The 25,301-nt window shown below is 38.3% G+C and overlaps 2 protein-coding genes across 13 annotated transcripts in view; both read left to right on the top strand.

The window, feature by feature from the left end:
* Positions 1-10,422, top strand: part of LOC121320043 (oxysterol-binding protein-related protein 8-like) — a 103,956-nt gene extending 93,534 nt beyond the window's left edge. For 11 of the 12 annotated variants that reach the window (XM_041258179.1, XM_041258191.1, XM_041258181.1 and 8 more), the window contains 9 exons: positions 197-295; positions 3,323-3,420; positions 3,731-3,820; positions 4,102-4,238; positions 4,721-4,906; positions 6,403-6,556; positions 7,564-7,669; positions 8,024-8,129; positions 9,043-10,422. In XM_041258179.1, the coding sequence (XP_041114113.1) occupies positions 197-295; positions 3,323-3,420; positions 3,731-3,820; positions 4,102-4,238; positions 4,721-4,906; positions 6,403-6,556; positions 7,564-7,669; positions 8,024-8,129; positions 9,043-9,178 (1,112 nt within the window). In that variant the 3' untranslated portion in view covers positions 9,179-10,422. The remainder of the gene's footprint in view (positions 1-196; positions 296-3,322; positions 3,421-3,730; positions 3,821-4,101; positions 4,239-4,720; positions 4,907-6,402; positions 6,557-7,563; positions 7,670-8,023; positions 8,130-9,042) is intronic. The other variant, XM_041258184.1, reaches the window with a different exon arrangement.
* A 2,770-nt stretch (positions 10,423-13,192) lies between these two features.
* Positions 13,193-17,444, top strand: LOC121320276 (Bardet-Biedl syndrome 10 protein homolog). The gene is made up of 3 exons (XM_041258528.1): positions 13,193-13,285; positions 14,423-14,636; positions 15,449-17,444. Exons 2-3 carry the CDS (start codon positions 14,446-14,448, stop codon positions 17,442-17,444), a joined length of 2,187 nt encoding a protein of 728 aa, XP_041114462.1. The 5' UTR covers positions 13,193-13,285; positions 14,423-14,445.
* The last annotated feature ends 7,857 nt before the right edge of the window (positions 17,445-25,301 follow it).

A 25,301-nucleotide genomic window follows, 5' to 3' on the forward strand; every position in this document is an offset into this window, starting at 1 on the left:
CTGTTGCCCTGAAATGTGCTCGATAAGTCCTCTAGTGGACCCTGTATCGTGTAGTGTTATCGAACGATCCCAATGAGAATTAATAGCTGAGAAGTTTCACTTGTAATAGAATCTGTAATAGCACCATGTCAATGCAATAATGCAAGTCATTGGTGTCATTCAAGGGATTTACTCAGAAAATCTTTTCTTCTTGCAGGTAACTCATTATCTGCCATACTGGACGGAGAAGCCAGACTAACTTTCCTGAACAGGGGAGAGGATTATGTGATGAATATGCCGTATGCTCATTGCAAAGGTATACCTCCTGTTCTGTCGAAGGGATGGAACCACATTTTTGAACATGCCATGTACACTGTGTCTCTGCCTGAGCCATCTGCTTCTCTTGGACAGGAGAGAAGCTGAATCATGGCTTTAGTTTGCCTGATATAGAGATGTATCCATGGTCCCAGCACATTTGAAGAAAGTATCCGAATGCAGCTGCCATGGTTATCACCAGCTGTGCCAGGAGCTTTTTTGATTAATTGGAAAAAAATTGTCTGTACTATAGAAGCTGAAGTATCTCAGTGGTAAAAGCATGGGGGCTGAGCGATGTGGGGTCTGGTGTAGGACCTTACAAAATTAATCTTGTTGCCACTTGGTAGAACCTACAGTTACAGCGAAAATAGTGTATACTGAAAAAGAAATAGAAATGGGCATGTACGGTGCTGTGAAAAAGTATTTGCCCCCTGTCTGGTTTTCTGCATTTTGCACATTTTTCACATTGAATTTGGTCAGATCTTTTTATGGGTTGTAGTAGTATATAGAGGGATTCGGAAAGAAAAATAACACCAATGTTTGGTGCTTCTTTCTTGTTTGGTGTGCAGGGTGATCAAACATGCAATCTTCAGGTGTGAAAAAGTTATTGCCGCCCTAGTTAACTCAACCCAATTAAAGGGATAATTAGGCTCAACTGTTTGAATACTTTTGTTAATAATCAGGCCTGATTTGGGCCAGCCCTGCCCAATATAAATCTGACTAACTTTGGCCCTTACCATCAGAGTGAAGTCGTCAGCACACAGGTTCTAGAGGCACATCAAGCCATGATAAAAAGAAATTCCTGAAGACCTCCGGAAAAAAAGTTGTTAATGCCTATCAGTCTGGAAAGGGTTACAAAGCCATTTCTAAGGGTCTGGCTCCACCAAACCGCAGTCAGAGCCATATTGCCCAAATGGAGAAAGTTTGGGACAGTAGTGAATCTTCCCAGGAGTGGCCGTTCTGCCAAAATCTCTCCAATAGCAAGGCGTAAAATCGTCCAGGAAGTCACAAAGAACCCTAGAACAACATCCAGGGATCTGCAGGCCTCTCCCGCCTCGGCTAAGGTCAGTGTTCATGACTCCACCATCAGAAAGACACTGGGCAAAAATGGGATTCATGGCAGATTGGCAAGGCAGAAACCACTGCTCACTAAGAAGAACATGAATGCTCGTCTCAAGTTTGCCAAAAAGCACTTGGATGATCCTCAAGAGTTCTGGAACAATGTTCTATGGACAGATGAGTCAAAAGTGGAACTTTTTGGCTAACATGGGCCCCGTTATGTCTGGCTAAAACCAAACACTGTATTCCACAGTAAGAACCTCATATCAACGGTCAAGCATGGTGGTGGTAGTGTCATGATTTGGGGATGCTTTGCTGAATCAGGACCTGGACGACTTGCCATCATTGAAGGAACCATGAATTCTGCTCTGTATCAGAGAATTCTACAGGAGAATGTCAGGCCATCCGTCCGTGAGCTGAAGCTGAAGCGCAGCTGGGTTATGCAGCAAGACAATGATCCGAAACACACAAGCAAGTACATCAGAATGGCTGAAGAACAAGAAATTTAAAGTTTTGGAATGGCTTAGTCAAAATCCAGACCTAAAGCCCATTGAGATGTTGTAGAGGACCTGAAACAAGCAGTTTATGCTGGAAAACCCACAAACGTCACTGAGTTGAAGCAAGTTAGCTAATACTTTGCAAACATTTGGGCAATCGCTGAGCTGATGGAAATAGTATCACAGAAGGTATGAACATGACATCAGCACAAAACAAGCCAGGTTCATAAAAAGAAAATAAAATTGACAGAACTGGGTGGTGCAAGCCATAAGGAGACATGTCAAAAATCACACTGGACTTTTCCATCAATGCGTTTCATAAGTTTACTAACTAAAGCATCACCATTTTTGTCAAATATTTACGATTAAGCTTGTTGGTGTTAGGCAGTGTTTTAGCTGATGGACGGTACTGTCACACAGTCACCAATACATACCTCTCTGCAGTAAACAGTGTCTGTCCAGCAAAGCACAGCGCTCTGACAAACTCATTCACACAGTCATTCTGCGCTCTCTTTTTAGTAAAGCATGTGTAAAAGCTGCATACATGGATTGCTTGCCTCTCGGTTCACTTCGTTTTAGTTTATTGTGTCGCTTATTTTTCAGTATGTTCTTTATTATCAACGTGAACATGTACCTCAATGCAGTAGTATTTGCAGCTCTATACATCCTCTGCCTCATCTGACCCACTTCTGCTATTTTTGCTTTTTGTATACTTCGAAACATTTGTTTTCTTTTGTATATTTATAAACTGACTTATGTTTTCTCCCCAACACTCATCCACTAAAAATATGTTTTTGTGCAAGTGTTTCAAGTTAGTTTTTGATCAAGCTAGTAGTTACTATGCCCAGCAATTGCCACAATAATTTGACTTTAATTGGCACTGATTTGACAATCAGGTGATCATGTGTTTGTGAAGTAACAGAAAACCACGTTTGAACGTCATTTGAGCCTCTGACGTCTAAACATCTGCTGTATCCTAGGATACAGTGTAGGGCTGCTTATTACAGTGTCAGAGTCAAAATAAACAGCATTTTAATCAAAATATCGTGTATTTCCTAGTAAATAGTACCGGGAAAATATTTCATAACAGACAAAAATCAGGTATAATTAATTTCGGTTAAATTTGGAATAAACTGGAAACGCGGAACACTAAGTATATGGAAAACAACAAAGTGGCATGTTTTCAATATGCTAACGTAACATTGTTCAGGAGGTTTCATTCGACTTTATAATGCAAAATTAGTTAATTCTACAGGGGGATGAAAAACTTTTGGCCATAACCGTACAGTTTACCTGGTGTGGTAGGGGGCCAAAAATAGCATATACTGAAAAATAAATAAAAATGGGCATGTATCTCTGGAGTCTTGTGTTAAAATGATGTTTGATCCTCCTTCCTTGTGCCCAATACAGATGTATGATCTTCAAACAGCATGATGCTGAATGCTGTGAATATATTTGTTTATTTTTTAAAGGAATTCTTTATGGTACATTGACTCTGGAGCTTGGAGGGCAGATAAACATCATGTGTGAGAAAACGGGATACAGCGCTTTGCTTGAATTCAAACTAAAGGTAATTGTGTGCTTGGCTGATTGAGATAGATCAAAATGCATTGAAAGAAATAAGAACAAAAAGAAAATGTAGAAAAGCATGGCGAAAGCGTACTGAATGTATCCCTGTGTGTTTAAAAGAACTGTGCTGGCATACGTTCATTCAGCTGAGGTGCTTGCCAAATCCAGTTAATGTGCTCATCGTGACCCAAATTCACACACACACAGAAGTAGTTCTTAGTGATTTCTGTGGCTGGCAGGGTTGAATCTGCTTGTAATTTAATAGCTGTTTTCAGTTACTAATGAAAGTAACCAGCTGAATCTTTTCACAGCCGTTTCTAGGCAACAACGACAGTGTTAACCAAATATCTGGAAAAATCAAACTTGGCAAGGAAGTACTGGCTACTTTGGAGGGCCACTGGGTGAGTGTTTCCATTTGAATGTTTATGGTGAATCATTTACTGAGAGATTTTTCAATCGCTATGATGTCAGACCGCCTATTGAATATAGTAATGAGTCAATGGCCCTAAAACACTCAATCGAACCATAACCTATAGTATCGCTGTGGGAATTATTGCTTAAAACTATAAGTAAAAGTTGACAAATAGAATTACAGTACTGTATAATGTGCAGTGTTTTGTTGTAAAATAGTTTTATAGAAGCCACAAGTAACTCTGAAGCTCCTGCTACATTTGTTATATAGGACAGTGAGGTCATCATCCACGATAAAAAGACCGGAATCTCCGACACGTTCTGGAATCCGACTCCTGAGCTGAGGCAGAGCCGGCTGACGAGGTGCACCGTGGTGACCGAGGAGCAAGAGGACTGGGAATCGGAAAAGTGAGGGATCGGGCAGCAGATGCACAGGAGGCTTGAGTGCTTTGAGGCTTCAGTGCAGCTGACAGACTGCATTGCCAATTGAGCGGTTATGGCCAAGATGAGGAACTGTGATTTTAAATACGCAAACCGTTCGTATGATTGCCTGTAGCATACTCCAGTGGCACACTGACAGTATATAGGCTTGTGGAGTAATGTATGATTCTTCAGGTTCTTCAATATAACTATTGTAATCATAGCTTTAAACACACAAAAAAAACCTGCTTTGAGAGTATGCTGTAGGATTATGCAAATACTTTATAGCAAGGCTGATCCTTTTTTGAAATCCTTTTTGTTTTTCAGTGTAGCTGCGTAAACTGCAGTGCGATTCATTGACAGCGGGGTTGCCATTGCCAATCCACTGGGATGAAAGCGCCCTCTTGGAACAAAGCTGTTTTCTCATTCTACTGATGCCCTTTCTCTGTTTCATGCTCTCCTTTGATCAGACTGTGGCAGCACGTTACCCAAGCCATCCATAACAAAGACCAGGTGGAAGCCACCAACGAGAAGTACATCCTGGAGGAAGCGCAGAGGAAGGCGACCCGGGAGAGGAAAGCCAAGTGCGAGGAGTGGAAATGCAGGCTGTTTGAGCAGGACCCCATCACAGGAGAGTGGCAGTATAGATATGCAGAGTAAGGACGGGCAAGCACAGGGCAGCCCACTACATCCAGCACCACATTTTGTCTGGGGGAGGGGGGTGGGTCTTTTTTTTTTACCTAGTTGTAAAGCTGAATTTGGATAAGTCACTTTTTTGAACTTATTTTGTTTTGCTTGCATGAAAGAAAAATATGAAAAGTACATCCTAAACTTACACCCTTTGAAAAAAATGGATAAGTGGTTTTTCCACGGTTACAATCCACCTGGAATCGAATTTCTAAATCATGAAATCATCAGGGGAAACTTGAATTAGTGAGTTAAAACTGTGAATAGATTACCCCAGCTTTGCTACAAAAAGGGGACATCTGTGGACTTTCACGTGCATTGCAAATGCTTATGTATTTAGTTTCCAGTACTTTTATTGTATTTCAGGGCTTCTGGAGTTTATACAGGTTAGCCGGAAAGTACCGTATTTGTTCGAAAAAAAAAAAAATCAAAGATAGATGCATTTACTCATATAAGAAAACGATGTGTGGAGGCAGTTTGGAGTCATCTGCTGTCACACAGAGCATTACAGTTATGAGCTGCTTCTCATTTCCAGTCTGCTGTCACACAGAGCATTACAGTTATGAGCTGCTTCTCATTTCCAGTCTGCTGTCACACAGAGCATTACAGTTATGAGCTGCTTCTCATTTCCAGTCTGCTGTCACACAAAGCATTACAGTTATGAGCTGCTTCTCATTTCCAGTCTGCTGTCACACAGAGCATTACAGTTATGAGCTGCTTCTCATTTCCAGTCTGCTGTCACACGAAGCATTACAGTTATGAGCTGCTTCTCATTTTCAGTCTGCTCTCACACAGAGCATTACAGTTATGAGCTGCTTCTCATTTCCAGTTGTTATTGCTCACATGTTTTTCTCCCTTTTGTGAACTGTGGTATTGCTTGGCAAGCAGAAAAATACAGGGGTGTGATTACTACTGAGCCTAATAACGGAACACTGAAATTGTAAAAGCTTCTCTTCGAATTCCTCAGGAAACTAATGATGCTTTGTGATAGGGATGACCCTGCTCGCTGGTTCAGCTGCACTGCTGCTGTGGTAAACAGGAAGGCTTGCCCAGAGCTCAGCTGATTGGGACGTCCTGATTGGCTGGGGGGCGTGCCCGGGGAGCCTACGCCTGTTTAAGAATGCAGCAGCAGTGCCAGTTCAAAGCTCCTGCACCACAGCCATAGCTACACAGGCGGGCGCTGAATGAAAACTTGCTTTGTTTACATCGAGGAGGAGAGCGTCCATTCCACAGGATAACTATTACGGAACCCTTCAACTGGCAGTCAGTCACGTTCCTGTTTGTGTACTCGGGCTGTTGCATCGTTTGTTGGCGATTTTAAACACACGCCTCTCTATACTGTACTCGAATTTGAGACGCAGGCCATTTTTTTGAAAAAAAAAAATTGGTTTAAACAGCACTTGAATTTGAAGGAATATGCCTAGCCGGAGGACTTCTGTTAACCTTGTATTGTTGTTTTGTGCAGTACCCGACCTTGGGATCCTCTGAATGATATGGTACAGTTTGAGAAAGAGGGTTGGATCCAGACAAAAGTCAGGCACCGCACACCTATGGTACGTTCTGGGAGTGTAATTAGTCTCAGTAACCAGGGGGCAAGGCGGGACAATTGCAAATGCCAGGTAGGTTGGTGCATTTCTGTTGGCTAGAGCATTTGCTTCAATCTCGCTGTTGCTCGCACAGTGCAGTTTTAGTTTTTTTGTTTTTTTTACAGCCCCCTTTTTAAGATGTTTGTGATTTATTCAAATACATTTTTCTTTTTGTTCTGTACATAGTCTGTTTGATCTGAATTTGAAGATTGTCATTTAGGTATAACTGCCTTGGTCTCTAATTTGCTCTTTGACCTCCTTGTTCCCTATAGAAACCCAGCAGGTATAAAGGATAGATCAGCAAGCTCTGTAGAGTTATTTGTCTCTTATTGTTAAGTTATTTTTTTTTAATTATTGTTATTTGTATTTTTAATTGTATTTTATTGTTTTATTAGTCCCCCTCCCTGTTGATTTCTTTATTGTATTTTATTGTTATTATCGTTGTTTTATATGTTTAGTTTTATTTAGTTTTTGGGACTACCAATGAAAATTAGCTTTGGCTAAATCAGGTGTACAATGCACTGCTTGTTTATTCATGAATGTTTTTAATTGTACATGGTCCCAACCAAATAAATAAAAATAATAAATAAAATAGCGCCATCTAGTGCACGGCTGTAAAAGGAAACTTTACTTTTACATCTGGTAACTCAATGTATTGGGTACAAGGAAATCAAAAGGCAGTTCAAACATTAATGTCTGACCCTCACAACTCATCTTATACAAACTATAGAAGAAATTAATAAAACAACTTCATGGAAAAGGAAAGGGGGCAGTAAAAAATATGAACGTTATACTCTATTCTCTTATTTTTGCACCATCCCCACCCAGTCTTGTATAAGGATAACTTTTTGTTCCTTGTTGTTTGACAATCCATTTCCATGAAACATGGGCACTACAGCATCCACAAAATGTCACAAATAGGCACGCTTGCATGCTTTGCTGCAAGGCTGGTCAAACGATCGTGTGCAGCATGTGTGTCTTTTACAGCCCTTTTTGGATTTTGCAGATGTCCTTTATTGCTGGTAATTGATGCATTGCAGGTCACTGTTCCTAAAAGAAAGCGCAAGCAAACTGATCAGCCGGAAAGTGTGGAGAGTGGCGGCTCCTCCCCCGAACCTGATCAACGTGATTCTTCAGGCAATGAAAGTAAGGAAACCTCTGCCTCTTTCCAGTGTGCATCAGCAATGCTGCCTGTCCCAGACTGCAATGGAACAGGGCAGCCCAGGTTCAGCTGTAACACTAGCACTGGTGATGAGGAGCAGAAAGGGTTGTAAAAGTCACAGGATGTATTTCATTTAAACAAAGGCTGTTTTGATGTGCTTGTGTATACCTTTCCTCATACAACAGAGACAAAATCCAGATAAAGTGAAATAATAATTGGTTAAGATATATTTAAAAAGTTTGCAGGCTGTGTAGGAAACCTGTGATGCCTCACAGAAAAGTAGATGTTGTTTTGAGTTAGTTTTGCTCTGATCTACAATTTTAATATTTTTATTTCAGGACACAAAATAAAGCACAGTGCAAGGTTAAGGAAAAAAGGTGCCGACCTCAATGACCTTCAAAGTGCCATTGACTCTATTAAACACACCCAAGAGGAAATTAATAGGTAAGAGAAAGAGAATTCTTATTCTTTAATAATACTGTTTGTTTGCATTTCATGTTGTCTAATAAAAAGCCAATGCTTGTTGTGGAACATGTGGTGTACAGGATTTCCTTGTCCTATGTTATTGTCTGTGGTGATCCTAATGCAACCTGAGCATGTAACAAAGTCACAGTACTCAAATAAAGTAGCTTAAGTTTTTATAGGGCTTTCCGTTGACCTTCTCTTAATCTATTGAATTAAAGGGAGGTGAGGTTAGTACACACAGTACTGTAACACTTTGATAATTGAATTCTTCAATTCTCTTTTCCTTCTGCTCTGATTGTGATATGTTTTAGAAATACAGCTAAGCAATGTAATATATAGGTAAAGGTTAGGCAAGCTGATGGGATGTTTTATGCGTTGGTATTACAAAACGTGAATACTGTATATTAATCCCAGTTAGTGTAAATATTATATTTATTTCATTATTTTTTCAGGTTAAGGTGTTGTTTTTTTTTTTTTAAACGTTTGAGCACAGCAAGTCTAAATGACTCCAAATTATGATGGATTTAATCCACTCACTTAACTCTTTAGTTTCAGTGCCTTATACAGCAATCAGTAACTATAAAATGTGCATATGGGCCTATTTCCATATATGTCTGCTGTGGTTAAATAATAATAACAGTTCATTGTTGTTGGTTGTTCATGTTTTAGAGGTATGTGACGGTCCTGTCTTCAGTCAGTCAGTCAGTCACTCATTAATTATTTTTGGGTTACACACACAGAACCATCCTCTTGTCTTTTGAAAACTCCCAGTATGGTTTGTTTTCTATTGCCCAACTCCTCTTGGCTGACTGGAAAAGTATTTTGGTTAGGCAAACCCCCACACATCAGATAATATATATTTTTTTGTTACTGTTTCATCTTTAATTTTCAGAAGCATCACTGCTCTCCGAAGTCGTGCCCTTGCAGGCCAGCCTCCACCAGAGAGCAATTTCCTGCAGCAGAGGGATTACATCATCATCTTCCTCCTCATCTTCGTCCAGATCTTCATGAACTTCATGTTCAAGTAGCCAGGCTGCTCCAAACCTGAGCTGGAGAGAAAGGAGGAATAGATGCCGGAGGAGATGTGGGGAGAAGCAGAAGGACTTGTCTGTGGCAGTGCTGTCCTTTCCACTAACAGCTCCTGAGAAGACAATAAGAATTCTGTAAATTAGTACAGGGAACCAAAATGGGGGGGAAAGGTATTATTTATAGGTAATGTACAATTTGCTGTCAAGACAGGCAAATACAATAATGATTGTGGATCCTTCAGTTTATTACTGACATATCTCTAAGATCCTGTGTGGGGGAAAATGAATTAAAAGTACACCACCTGGTCACTTGCAGATTGTTGAGTAAGACATGTAAGAAACAAAGTCAACTGGACAAACAATTCAGGTAACGCCTTCATTACAGAAACAGAGTGTTCTGGATCTCACCAGATTCCAGTGCACTAGGACTGAACAGTGCTGAAGGAAGCTGGCCAAGAACAAGGGCAACACTTTGTATGTAGCATAATTCCAACCTGCCCCTTAAATCTTCTTTAGGATGGATAATGGCAGTGTCAGTACATACCAAATATGAAGTCATGTGCCTAATGTGATGGGGCTTGATAAACTGGCTTTCAATACACAGCAGAACCTCAGAGTTAGGGACCCCATACTTACAAACTGGCCAGTCAACCTCAAACTACTTGAGATCAGACACATGACTCCTGGCTGCTGTAAAAGACATAAAGATCAGACAGTTAAACACAGGCCTCCTGGTTTACATTTTTGTTGTTATTCCTCAAATTAAATCTGTAGGCCTTGCACATATATTAAATCACTGGAAATGTTACAGACACTTCAGACTCATAAACAGCCTCTATTCATGATCTGTTTGGAACATGGCGGTTCTACTGTAGTCTGGAAAACAAGACAATTTACAGCAGCGCAGTAAGGAACTTGTGAGAGTTAAGCACATGTTTTTTAAACCACTTGGTCATTAGCTCTCCAGAGCTGCATATTTTCCCTAACATGTATTTTGAATGTCAGAATAATCCTTTTGAGATCAGTTTGGTACACCGTTTGAGAAGAAAAAGGAAAGCAATCTGAAAAGGGTGCTTTTTTAATCAGTTCTTAGGTAATGCTGGGTGTTTCTGTAACACAGATAAGTAGAAATGGAAATATATTGAAATGTATGGAAATGCAGGCCTGCAGGACAACAAATTGTTTCTAATTTAGCAGCTACTAGAAAGCACTCCTTGCATTGTACATAACTTATAGACACATAACTTATAGACGCATAAACAAAAGATAGTGCAAGCTCGTAGAAAATGCCAAATGCCACTTGTAGAAGAGAGACATGGAGCGCTGGTACAGTGAGTGTAAATACGCTGTGTTACTGTGCGTAAACTTTTTAACAAAGAAATATTTCTATTGGTCCGTAAGCACATCTCTTGGAGCACCGAATCGGTGAAGATCACCTTAGTGCTCATTGCTTTTGTTATTTTGAAGTTTTCTGCATGTCAGTTCTCGTCGCTGAAAGTGAGAATTCAGAATTCTGTAATGAACTATTGCTGATCAGTGCCTTTAGGATGGATCTAACTGGGGGAAGGGTGAATATATTGTCATGTGGTTGTGCCATAAAAAGCCTTTGAGAAGTCTGAACATGACCATGGCTGTGCGTTTCTGTTTCACCTGCACAATTCCTCATCATTTATTCCTGCCACTGCAGCCTAATTTTCTACGTTTATTAGTTTACTGTCATTGTTAACTGAAAAGGCACCTTCAAAGAGAGGCAATTGTCTGTTTTATTTCCATAATATATATATTTTTTGTTATCTAATGGTTTTGTAACTGTTTTCCACATGATTGTCGTTTATAGATTATAATTTTAAACCATCAGTATTTTTTTTTTTTTTTTTAAATAGAGGTTCTATTTAACAATGTGGGACCCATCAATGTATGTAAATGCCAAGCCTGTGTATGTCCTCACATTGACTATTTATTTGTAAAACACTTCTTGTAAGCTTTTATAATCTACTGTATTATATTTTAACACATCACCAAAATAAATCTTTTCATTGGCATTATTGCATCTTTGTTTTTTAAATGGTTTTGTTTGTGCATAGTTCCAGCTGTTTCAATGTGATACTTCAGAAAGAATGCTAGAACCTGCAAATTGTACACTGTGGTGTCCCTTCGTTATAAACATGCTTTTGTTGATTACATGTGTATTATGAATCTCTGCTGTGCTCTGCAAATAGACACAGTACAGAGCAATAGGCAAATGCCACAAAGTCCCATTCATGGTACAGCAGTGTTGGAGATGACTACCTTACCTCTGTCTATGGAGGGCAACCAGAACAGAAGGGTCACTCCTTAACCCATAGTTAAAGCACCTTAACACAATCTTATCACAAAATACAATATATTAATAACTGGAAAAGAATCACTCATAAGGAGTGCAAAAATCATAAAAATGTAAATGTACTGTAAAAAAAAAAAAAAAAAAAAAAAAAATGTAAGAGTCTTACTCTTTAAAAAGGAAAGTCCACAGCACTTGTCTCACAATAGCTTGTAACAACCAATAAATACAGGATGCATGGTGTATACTTGCTGTCGCCCAGCTCAGATCTGAACCACTGGGAATGCTGTGATCTTGGCGATCTTGGAATGCTGTGATCTTATTGACCTGAGAATGTTATGATATCATTAATCTGGGAATGCTGTGATCTTATTGATGGACCCTATAGTCCCCTCTTCAATTCACTTGAACAAAGTTACTGTTTTGTAATTTTGTAGTTAGTTAAACAGCATTAATACATACCTATTAGCAGCTAAAAAATAAGAAATCAATAGTCATAAAACTATAAACATCTATTAGTAGAAACCATGGTGTTCTCTGAAGTAAGTCTATTTGACACATGTTCAATCATAAGGCACCTACTTTGGCCACATGATCATAAAGTCAAGAGTTTCATTTATTTCAATTTGACTGCATTTATAACCCGAAAAAACAAAAACAGTTTAGTTTATTCGAGGAACAGTTGAATTCCACCAAGATTTTAATTACCGGTAACATGACATATACTTGTGTCTGGCTACTATGATGAATGCTGTTAACTTAATGCCAGCACACCGTCACTGCATCAACAAATCGTGTTGCGTATTTATTTTAGAAAACTTTCTGAGCGCACACAGTTTCATATTTGTATTGTCTGTTTGTTTGTTTTTGTAAAACATTTTGTTGACGCCTTTGAAGAAGTGCTGACGGCATTTATGTACTGTAGTTGTAGGTCCGAAGGGTAGCCTAGTAGTGTTTTTTTTTTTTTTTTAATTTGTATTTAATGACATTGAAAAATACTTTTAGCATTTTACCGCATTTAAGACGGCGATATGAAAAACTAGTGATATACACAGAAGAAAAAGCACTGCTCAGGAAAAAATAATCTACAAATATCTCACGTCTTTGAATTCTGCACACAATCGAAACTCCTTCCTGTCTCAGTCTTTCACTTGACAGGAAGCGGAAGAGTGGTGTTTCTAGGATACAGCAGAACGCTCAACGCTTTTCTGTTTCTGATAGAAATGTAAACGAGGAAGTGTGTTTGATGGGAAAGCAAAAAGGAACCTCTTGCGGTGAGTTTCCATAATGTGAATGGATGTATTATTATTATTATTATTATTATTATTATTATTATTATTATTATTTTTATTTAATATAAAGCATGTACATATTAATAAAAACGCAACGTTTAGGCAATAATATTACTGCTAAATTACGAGATATAACTTGTTTGAGAAAGGGCGCGTTGCTGTGTCAGTGGGCGAGATTTCTAGCTGTTTAAAGAAAACGACAATACTTAAGCAAAACCTCTGTTTCGGACTAGAAATAAGGTCGAATATGTTCGTTAGATGTGGAATTGAAGATTGCGTAAGTATAGCTGTCTATTTATATTTAGAATATGTGAATTATAGAAGAAAGGTTGTGTTTAAAACGAGTGTATCGGGATGCATTTTAACACACTTTTTTCTCTTGTGACACTTCCTTAGCCTCCCAACCTAGTTTCTGATAGAAATCTTTTACTGATCAACAGTGTTTGGATTTTTAAGTTAAAGGTCGCTGGGTCGGTCCCTGTCATTTTTACCGAGGTGAGTTTTGCAGAACTGCCGATTTCCAACCTGTTCTGCCAGCCAATAGATACTGATTAATGGCTGTGGCAGAAATAATTTTTCACAAAATCTGTGTAAAAAAAAAAAAAAAAAAAGAAACAAAAAACGACGTTGGTTTCTTTGTAAATAATGGTATTAATATGTACACAAGACCTCCCCATTACTCCCAGTGTTAAAGATAAAAAAATTAGAATACCGTGGTTGTTTTGTAATAGTTTCATTTAATAATTTAAATGGAGTAGAAACACTTTTGGGGATTAATTTCTGTATGTGTTGTTATGTTAGGAATATATATTGTATAATTATCATAAAGTTCCATTAATGTTAGCCAGAATGAAGATTGGACTCTGTTTTAATAGTATGGGAAACAGCCATTGAAACTATATACCAGTAGCCATTGTAGGCTTATTAATGTTTTGTGTCCACCTAACCTGTGTGAATGATTAACACTGAAGCTTCTGCTTGGAAAGGTCAATACTGTTGTTACCAAAGATGTCACTTTTAAACAGCTTTCACTGCCAAAGGTCAGCCTCCACTTATATCTTCCTATGATATTTTCTCATTTTGATCCAGTTTGAATCAGTCCCCCAAGAATAAACAGGACTGGTAAGAGTCACATCTAGTTCAGTACTCCCTAATAAATGCATAACTCAACATTTTGCCTTTAAGTAGAATCAAGTACAGTGTTTTTTTTAATTTTTTTTTATCCATCCTTGGCATGTTATATTGAGAGATTACACATCCAAATGTAATACAACACATAATCCTGCGTTCACACACACACAGCATTTGTTTAACTAAATACTGTATATCCCTGACAAGCATTCTGAACCTGTTTCACTGGTCCTGTTTATTCTCTGTGCAGATTGATTATGAACAAAAATGTATTTTCATAGTTGCCTGAAGTTAAAGTTGGTTACAGTAGTCTTGAAATCAGTAAGTGGGTTGTACACTACACTTATTTATGCATTAATCTGCAGTATCGTTTAGTACAGTATGCTGTTTTATGATAAATGGCTGGCTTACTTGTTGTTTACTGAATGCAAAATACTGTATTCTTTGTATTAACATACAAATCAGTAATTGTGAACCCCTTTTTATTTTTATTTTTTTTAGATCAACAAATGTGATATTCTAAAATGAACCATGTGCATTCTTTGGATATTGATACTCTGATACAGATTGCTGAAACTTTGGAATCCATTGTTTGTCAATGTTTTGGACCGAATGGGGGCCAAGTACTTTTTACTAAAGCCACAGGTGAATTACTTGTTACACGAGATGGAAAGAGGGTACTGAATTCACTTCTTCTGGACCATCCCATTGCCAGGTATTCAGAAAACTTAGTTGGGGGGTCAGTGTGAGAAAGGAAGTTGGTGGTTAGTAACACAGGCAAAAACCTTCCTGTCTGAAAAAGGCCAGAGATCAGTATGATGTTGTCTGTCTGCTACATGACATGATATTAAAAACATACAGTACCCATTTTGAGTCCTTTATGAGATTTATAAGATTGGATTTATAATATTTCATGACTGTTTGAGATACAGCAATGATTTAGTATCAGTATACAGTCCTCTCTAAAGGGCAGATTGACACAGAAACCTAGAGAAACTACTACAGTATTTAGATGAATAATCATGAGCAGAGTTGTAATTTGTTACCTGTACACTGGAGGGCATTCCAGGACAAGATAAGTTGACCTAGCAAAAGCATCTTGTTAAAGTGTTTGTCTACTGGGCTACAGTATTTATTAAATTTTCTTCACATTTATGACTGAGTGTTTGAATTGCACATAACCTTGAAGAACCATCGTAGTGGACAGATCAATAAATTAATTCCCTAGGGTGTGCTGTTCCTCACATTTTCATGATTTCTGAATCGATCTCTAGAAAAGCTATTTATTAACATAACACGGAATGCATTATATATGTTTTGTTGTTGTAGCTTTACAGTAATTTAGTTTTGTTCTATGTGTTTTATTTATTTGTTTTGGATTGTTGCTTTTAAAATCTAAGTAAAAAAAAAAATAACAAAGATAAATAAAAATAACAATTTTGCTTAACAGTGTAAAAGCAAATGTACCAGTACTCTGGCTTCTATGAGTTAAGAACCCTTTGCTTTGTTTTTTTTTTTTTCTACCAGAATGATCGTGGATTGTGTCTCTGCTCACTGCGGTGTGACTGGAGATGGTGCCAAGTCATTCATTTTACTGCTGTCTGCATTGCTTCGAGGACTTCAAGCCTCGGTAGACAAGGGCACAGCAGGACAATCCACCTGTCACAACTTTTTAGGGAGAGCAAAACAGCGAAGTGAAGAGATGAAGCATGTGACCGACTGTCTGCTTACATTTCAGACACAGGTTTTGAATCAAATTATCAGGCAGCACCTTAATCAGCACGTCACATCTTTGTTTACAGGTGATCAGATGACTGTGACAAATGACAAAATAGGGTCAATTATGGAGGCCTATTTTTGTGGCAAAATAGGAAATGTTCATTGCAAGTTTTTAAGTGAGATGGCCTGTGATTTCTTTTTTAAGTGCACCTGTGATCGGGGAAGAGGTCAGACTCTGAATTTAATTTGCAGACATTTTTTAGACCTTCACACTGCAGTGAAGGGTTTTCCTATAGGGAGTTCAAGGGTCCTGGAAGGGCTGGTGCTGCACCGAGATTTCACAGTTTACTGCCAGACAGATGGTCAGTTAAAAGTGTTGGTTGTCACAGAACCAATCCAGCCTCCTCTTTCAGATGCTGGAACAACATTGCTCCTCCGTTCCAACTTTCAATTGCAGTCTTCCAACATCTGGATTGCTAAAAGAGTGGAGGAAATAATGAACTTTTTACAACAGAACCAAGTGAAATTATTATTATCCAGTGTAAAGCAGTCTGATGTGGTCCTCTATCATGCACAGTTGTGTGGTATATCTGTTGTGCAATGTATAGAGGCTGATGAGTTATCTCTCTTCTGTTATCTTGCTGGAATAGCTCCTCTTTCATCACCTTGGGACATTCTTCACAGTAGAGACACAGACCTGGCAAACGCAGTGTTTTGCAAACCTGTTTTGCTTGGAGCCCATAGGTATGCTCACATTGGTTTGATGAATAGAGGTGATTTTTCCCCACATTGTGTTATCCTTTGCGGGCCCATTCCTGGTCTAACCGAGCAGTGTGTCTCTGCCTTTCACGGTGGTTTGAAAATGCTGCAGCATGCATTTGAGCCTGTTGATTTATGCCAAGGGCAGGGGTTGTGCAGCAGAAATTCAAACAATGCTAATGCAAACGAAGCCCATCAAGTATTGACCCACTGCAGCTTGAAAACAATTGTTCAGGAAGATAGTATTAAAGATACAATTAATGAAACCAGTGACAGACATGACATTTGCTGCCCTACAACTGAGGAAATTTGTGCCAGCAGCAATTTGGTCAGTGATAAAGAGCAGAGGGGTGTTATAAGGGAGGACCCAAAGGCAAATCAAAGCAGCCTTGCTGCTGATGTGAACTTGGACATCAGGAATGCACAGACTGGTATTTTAGCAGGATGCAAGACCACAGGTGATAATTTGGATGAACATTTAAAGCAAAGGAACATTAATTGTGTGAACAAAGCAAGAGAAATGGGCAGTGTATTTGGACAACATAGTTGTGCTTTCAGTAGCTGTGCCATTCAAAAAGAGAGTACTGCAGCTAAAAATACGCAAAGGGATATCCGAGGCAGTGCCCTCACACAGGAGCATGCAGATGTCCTAATAGAAGCTGGCAGTGTTTTGCCAGTAGGAGGCAGCTTTGAATTTCTCTTACACCACTATCTCCGGCTGTACGCCCAGCACAGCCTGCAGCCTGAAGTGAAGACAACGTGCAGCCTTGTAGCAGACGCTGTGCTAAACATTCCCAGGAACATTTACAATACCAAAAGCACAAACAGACATTTTCTACAAGTTTATACCAAAGTCAGAAATGACATTCAAAGCAAGGGATGTATAAGTGATGGCCCTGGGTTACTAGAGTCGGTGTCTTGTAAATACCAGCTTCTGGTTTCAGTACTGCAGTGTGCAAGGAGTCTGGTGACTATAGACTCTTTGATTGGTATTGACAGAAAGACTCAAAACACAACAAAGGGGGAAAAAGAAGATGTTGAGTGAATCCACATAGCTAGTTTTCCTGTAACTATATATGTGTGTGTGTGTGTGTGTATATATATATATATATATATATATATATATATATATATATATATATATATATATATATATATATATATATATATATATATATATATATATATATATATATATATATATGTGTGTGTGTGTGTGTGTGTGTATTGATCAACTTAAGGGTTGATTTTATTACCCTGTATTCCACTGGGTTATTGCGATATAGCTGTTGTTTTTAAAGTGTAAGGTACCGGGGAATCTCCCTTTACTGCATCACCCACGTGTTTTTATCCCAGGTTAACCACGGATAAGTGGCTGATGCAATCTAGGGTGATGTAAAAGTTAACTAGTATTTTCATACAATAGACATGGGTATTGTATAGTTAATCGCACACTCCAACCATTTGTCTCATTAGAAACTTAACAAGACACTTATAATCTTGGTCTAATTCAGTGAGCTTGAGGGCAGATTGTGCTAGATGTGCAATACTAGATTACTCTGCTATTAATGAGGCTCTTCTAAGGAGGGAGATCACTGTCAAATATGCGTATGCATAAAAATATTGTACTTGTAAATACGACTCAAGAAAAGCTACTGGTATAAATCACAAAGTTACGACTCAAATAGTTATGTGTACAACTCACAAAATTAGGAGTTGGATAAATCTATATACACATGATAGTCAACTTCCCCTTTTTACCGTCCCCGCCGATAGGGTGCATCATGGGAATCCCAAGAGTTCGGGTGACATTCTTTAATGTATAGTCTGCTTCATTTCCTATTCAAAGTCCTGTCCTGTGACCTCTGTGACGTATGTTTGACAGTGATATCATCTTCTATACAACTTGTAATTTTTGAGTTGTAGTCGTTATTTTTTGATTTGTAGCCGTAGCTTTTCTTGAGTCGTACTCGTATTTTTGATGTGTACTCAGAATTTTTTTTGAGTCGAACTCATAGTTTGGATTTGTACTTCTAATTACAAGTCCAGATTTGTTTTTTGTTCATACGAATATTTTTGACAGTGATCTCCCTCCATACTCTTCAGATTGAAATGTCATTTTCTTTTAACATAGTTCCTTTGATTATAAGAAGTATAGCAGTAACATGGCACAATGTTGCTTTTAATTCATAGATTTTAAATTTGGCAGATTTTCTTTCTTTGCAGTGATTTTAGGTTTGCTTGCTGTACAAAACACAATCTGGTCATTTAATCCAGTAAGTTAAAATTCATCAACTTTTTCTCTGTTGTAGTCCTTTCTATTTTTCTAAAATCAATTTTCCCCATTTAAAAATATTTTGAATTGGTTCCTTGTGTTGTACTGGACATGTAAAACTAGATGACTGTGAGAAACAAATGCCTTCAATCCTTTCTGAGTCTGAATGTTTACTCTGTAAATACATCCAACAGTACATAACGTACAAGTCCCTGAGGCACAGATTGAAGACGTTCACATCTGTCACTTTACTGAAGATCACATAAGCAGAAAAATGGAAGTCAAATTTGACCACTGTTCCAGTTAGGTATAGTTGATGTATAGTATCTCTCTCTCTTTGTTTTTTTGCTTTTAGGATACATAAAACAGAAGTCTTAAAGTAGTTTGTTACCTTGAAATCTTCAATTTAGGTAATTACTGTGAAATGTCAAAAGTAACAAAAAAAAATGAATTTTTAAATTTATGATTTGCTCCCTGGCCTATAACTAAGAATGAAAACCAGACTGGGACACTGACATTTGTTTCAAAGTTATTTTATTCTAAAATTAGAAACCGTTCTCCTGTAATATTCCCTCTAGACTGAGAGCACTTTGTTGTTGAGACAATAGAAGAGATGAAGTAACTGTTGGCTTTTAAGGAACAGTAAGAAATCGTGCGGGTTGTTTCACAGGGTGAATAAAGTAAAGGTGCTTAAATGAAAGTAGTGACACAAAAACGGGAGGTTTATGAATGCAAATATCTTTGAAAAGGTGGGCTGATTGTAAGTACTGCATTTAGACTTCTATATTCTACGTTATATTTGAACTTTGTGCTACTTATTGTTTTTGGCAGCCCTTTCTTTCCAGTGTTTAAATGAGTTGAAAAGGTCACTGAAGTATTTCTCAGCACAATTCATTTATTTTAGTGACATGCAGTTAAGAGCTACAAGACTGACTGTGAAGACTTGAGCAGTTTGGGAGCACATCTTTTGAGTGCTTTTTATTTTTTTTTCTTTTGTTTTTTGTTTTTTGGTAGATGGTCTTCCTAAAAGTAACTGAAATGTATTAGCTGGGCATATTTTTTGACTTATTAAATAAATGTAAAAAAATAAAATAGACTGGGCAAATACTTACACATTTATGAAAACCATATAAGATATAAAGTAAGGTAGAACATTTATTGACCTGGGTATTGTTTGAACTGTCTGTTTTTGCAAAAAAAAACCTTGACCATGGTTAGAGAGGTGTGTTAATACATTTTTAAAACATGTTCTTAACAACCGTAAGAGGTAATCCAAAGATTGCAGAGCGTAGAACGCTTGCTCAGCAGTGCATTTATCCCCTATGGAATTACCAGCAGATAAAAGAACTGCTGCAGCAAAGCTGTCTTTCATTGCAGGATTAGGGAAGCATAACCATTCTCACTGCCTGGGAGGGAGATCCGCTGCAGACGGCATTCAATAGCAGCCCATCCCACTCACAATGTATGTCTCATTGCCCTGCTGTGAATACAAAATAAATAAAATTAAAAAAGGCTATATCGAACAAGAAATGTTTGTTTTCTTACTGTAAAGGATATAATGCCCTATAAATTTCTGAAGGCAGATGTCTTGGTGCGGTGGTTTAAAAAAAGGGGTTGTAACCAGGAGATCCCCAGTTTAAATCCCAGCTCACTCACCTACTCACTGTGTGACCTTGAGCAAGTCACTTAACCTCCTTGTGTTCCGTCTGGTGAGACGTTGTGGTAAGTGACTGCAGCTGATGCATAGTTCACACATCCTAGTCTCTGTAAGTCGCTTTGGATAAAGGGGTCTGCTAAATAAACAATAATAATATACACAATGAGTTGGTATTTCTTAGCTCTATAGCTCAGTTTATAGTTGTCACCTATAACTGCCAACTGCTGCAAGTAGTTCCTGGAATATTCCGTGAAAAAGTAGTAAAGCAGATTTCAACAGCCGTCTTTCTGAAGAATGTAATGACATTGAAAATAAATGTATTATGTATTTTTACATGTATTTTTTACTTTAGCAGTTTTGATTCTCCCACTCTGAAAAGCCACACACAGTCACAACAAAGCTGAACTGTGAAATATACTGCAGCAGCTTGATTACAGAGACAGGAACACAGTTAGCGACTTCATGGGCCCTGGATTTAATTGGACTTTCACAGCTCTTCTGCAGAAATATTAAAACTTCTCTAATGAAAGATGGAGCTGGTGTTTCTCTTTACTTACAGGGCATATTTCTTTTTTTATGGATTTACTTTGCGCCAGCTGTGGCCCACAGAAGAGAGACCCACAGAGCCATAATTATGTGTGTCCAATTGCAGTCTATGCACTGCAGTCAGCTGCAGATTTTCCTTTACAGACTTGTTAAAATTATTATGAAAGTGCATTGTGCACAGAAGGGGAGGGCTTGTCAAGTTAAAATACTGTCAGATGCAGCACTGGGAAAAAAAACAAAAAAAAAACAGATAGTCCCAGTAAAGTCACACAACAGGAAGGAGCTCTCAAATATCTTTCTTATCTGCTGTCAGCAAAATATCTTGGGAAGGATGATGTGGCAGATGCAGCACAGCAATAAAATGACAGACTTTGCTTTTCTGTTTAAAAGTAAAGTTTCTTCGGTTGTTTTTCTCAGGAGCGTCACCTCTGTCAGAACCTGTTTTATTATGAGAATGGTAACTGCTTCAAGAGGTAGCAGCAGCAGCTGTGATGTTTACCACTGTGGGCATACTAAGTATCTCAACTGGTTGCTGTGACACATTTTGGTTATATGTATTATTTTGTATTATTAGTACCTGATTGTTTACTATAACAACCACACATTTGTTTTGCTTTTTATAGTCTCGCAGTGAATATATGTGAACTTTAAACGCATGTTAATGTATAGAATGAAAAACAACATCAATCCTGGCTTGCACTTCAAATTGCAAGGCGATTACAACATTTGGCCAGTTTATTAGAAAGGGGTTTCAAGTGGCAACACTCCCAGTTGAAAATCCATGCTGCATAAATCCCTGTGCACTGTATTTCTTTCATAAAGTGATAATAGCTAACAAAATAATTCCGTAAATCCAGCCTGTTGTGCAGGTCTCACGTGCAGTTTTGAAAGAAACACATACAACAAACAGATCTTCATTGTAAAGCGTGCTATCAAGAACTACACAAAGTTAAAGACATCTCTTTTTGCAGGCCTTGCTTGCAGATGCTCCTGCTCTTTCTTGGTCATTTTACAGGAGAAGGAAACTGTCCCCACTCTTCCAGGGCCTTCTTTCCTGTTCTTAAGCAGCCAGCTACTTCCACTAATGACTAGCTTGCTTTGCAGCCAGGAAGACGCTTTGACCGGAGACGCTGATGAGGTGAAATTACCTACGAAGAGAAGAGTAACAGATTTCCTGGAAAGATTCAGCATTATTTTTTTTTTGTTAGCTACAACCACTAACTCTGTACTGGCAATGATGGTCAAGAGGACCATTATTTGATGTCTTATTATCCCTGCTGAGGATGAAATCCCCTGCAAAGGCAATTGCATTACCTAGAATTTTAGGACTATATATATGTCCTAGTTTTTCATTAAGTATATGGAAAACTACAAAGTGAAATGTAGTTCAATATGTTAAAGTAACATTATTCAACATACTTCATATGACTTTATGAAGCACAATTTGTTCATTCTTAGGGTGATGCAAAACGTTTGGCCATAGCTGTACGTATCCATGTCACACTTTCTCCTTTATCTGGAGAACGTCTTGTCCAATAATGAAGCTTGGTATTAGTATTACTTTGATTCGTTATTACAAGTTAGCAGATTCTGGCTTGTAACTGGTATGATCAAATTTCACCTTGAAACTACATTTGTGTTTTTTTTTTTTTTTTTGTGTGTGTGTGTTTTTATTTTAAAGCAGTTTGCATGGTAAGACTGCATTGACATCTGACCTATCCATTTTGCCTTTCCTTTCTACATAATTGTCAATACATTATACTTGCTAGGGTTTAATCTCTTACAATTTATGTGTGCCAGTTTGGCAACGTTGGCTGCATTAATTCAATCTTAGGATTGCAAAGTGAAGGTTATTGGAAAAAGAAAAAAACTTCATGCTTCATTAATCAGACATCATACTGATTGGAAAACTCTAAGAGAAACCTTGCTTTTGATCATTCAAAAAACTTTTGCTAAGTGGTAGTGTCACACTAAATATTAATGCTGGCACAAGTGCAGTGGAGCAGAGTGTCCAGTATTAATAAATTAAGATAGATATATATATATATATATAGAATTAGTCTCCTTGCATAAAGTTAAGACACTGTCTTTACAGACTTTTCTTGATAATGCTTTTTATTGATTAAGACGACAGCAATACATTCTATTGAATACTGCATTGCTATCCATAAAGCTGGCAGAAAACTGTTTTATAATTCATCTGGTTATTCACACCCGATAATGTGTTTTTCAATGTAGATTCCCCTTTGAGAAAGGGAAACGATACTGTCGCAGGCAGGGGTTTCTCACAGACAGAGGTGGGATGTGAACCCGGGACCTCCCACTCTGAAGCATAGCGCCGATACCGCTGCACAAAAGAGTCGGCTCCCTAAGGCGCTGGTATCGGACTTGTGTCTTCATATTTGATTATATCACCTACCAGCCCTGACCCTTACGCTACAATACCTTCTTGAAAACTTGAAAGCTTGTATTCATTTTAATAATTGTCCCTTTCATTACTAAGAAGGTGCGTGTTGCAACAGCAGGTAGAGCTGTTACACTCTGAATCACCTACTCCATCTTAGGTTTTCCCCACTCCACTCTGTAGCCTTTGTTTTACCATTTCACCAATGGTGCACAGTACCTTGTGCAGCGACCCTGCTAGTGCCACTATACTACAGGGACATAATGTACAGACACACACATTCTCGTGTAGAACTTTTGGATTGAGGCTAATAGAAACCAGCCTAGTCGTTTCTCTCTACGCTCACAACAAACCAGCTCATTCTTTGCAGAGATTAATATTTTAATTTAAATTAGGTAGCACTTGGGGATGTACAGGGTTACTTCACACAGAAGGTGCATATATAGTTCTCACAGAAAAAGTCTGCTGTGAAAACCCATTAATAGGCTTTAGTTGTTATTTACTGGGTGCTCTTTGCCACTGCAGCAGATTGGCAGTGGGATATCATGTGAATCTTCATGGGCTTGATTCCAGCCCAGACTAATGATGATGGAGGGCTGTCTCCAGTTGGTCGTTAGGCCTGTGTGAAGGTTTTAGTAAACAGGTGGCTGTGTTTGGCAAGTTTGTCAGCTTTTTAAAAGAGAGATCAAGAACTGAATGGTGTACGAAATCTGTTTAGAATGAAGAGAATATATGCTAACCTGAGGAACAAGAGCTGTGTTTTTAAATGTGATCCCTAGGGTTTTGAATCACATTTTCTTATACTTTATTAGCTTTGGTACGCTTTTAATGGCTTCCTGTTGTGATTTTTCCAGCTGGACTTCTCAATTAGAATACATTTTCTTCACTTAAAATATATATATATTTTTAAAAATGTAAATGTTGAAAAATAGTAAAACCCTCAGAACTTTCATCAGCCAATCAGGAAATTGCATTAGCGGACACTTCCTCACAGTAGATGACCATGAAACATTATAGCTTCCAGAAAAATATTCGATGCAAATCAACACAGCACTGAAAAAGCAAATAAATCTGTAGTTTAAAATAGCAGCAGCACCATAAACCCCCTGTGTGGGCTATCCTTGTCTGCGGCTCTTACAACTACCAGGCGGCAATGCTCTCTAATCGCGGTTCTTTAGCTCAAAATAAGGGCATAGCAAAAATGATAATTCAGATAATGGGTTTTGACTAAATCTTTCAACTTATGATATTTTTCAGAAGGCATTCATTTAAAAAACAATAACCTCTGTCTGGTTTCAATGTGGGTTATATGACTGGATCTCTCGTTGCGTGGCGGCTTGTATCAATACGGCACGGTGTACGAAGGTGTTGTGGCGGTTTCCCTCTGCTTTGGCCCAAAGCCCCCTGTTTCACAGCAAGGTGGCAGCTACTGTGATGAAATTAAAATTCTGAATAGTCACAACGGGAGGGGTAGCTAAATCCCCTCTCATCCACTCTGAAGATGTGCTCTCAGGGCAGCGCTAATGCATATTGCACCTCTTTCTCTTGACTGCCCCTGTCTAATCAGCTCTATGGAAACAGAGGACTTAATTATCCACTGCTGACAAGCTGGCATCTTTGAAAAGCATTCAATTCATAACAAGATGGAAACAAAATGAAACCAGCTTGGTGGATATTGACTTCTCTACAGTCCGGTGCACACACATATACAGTGCAGGTTAGAAAAAATATGCATTAAATCATCAGGGATTTTTTTCCAAATGTGTCTGTAGGAGACTTGGAGTTTGAATACAATTCAAAACAGTTATTGTGTTGGTCATGTACGACACACAGGCTGGATCAGTACTCAAGGGTCCACATTCGAATGAGGACATTAAACACTGTATGAATAGCATCATATTACACACCTGTGCTAAGAAACCTTTTGTGTGATTTTTCTTGTTTTAGGTTTGTTCCTTAACCTTCCAGAATGGGAACCTATGCATACCGTAGATCATTAAGGGTTTTATGCTATTTTCAA

This window comes from Polyodon spathula, chromosome 8 (assembly GCF_017654505.1).
Source record: "Polyodon spathula isolate WHYD16114869_AA chromosome 8, ASM1765450v1, whole genome shotgun sequence".
NCBI lineage: Eukaryota > Metazoa > Chordata > Actinopteri > Acipenseriformes > Polyodontidae > Polyodon > Polyodon spathula.

Bases quoted from the DNA above. Each gene is read 5' to 3' on its own strand.
- LOC121320276 (XM_041258528.1), top strand. From the start codon at position 14,446: ATGAACCATGTGCATTCTTTGGATATTGATACTCTGATACAGATTGCT. The intron at 14,637-15,448 runs GTATTCAGAAAA...TTTTTCTACCAG, and splicing joins CTGGACCATCCCATTGCCAG to AATGATCGTGGATTGTGTCT.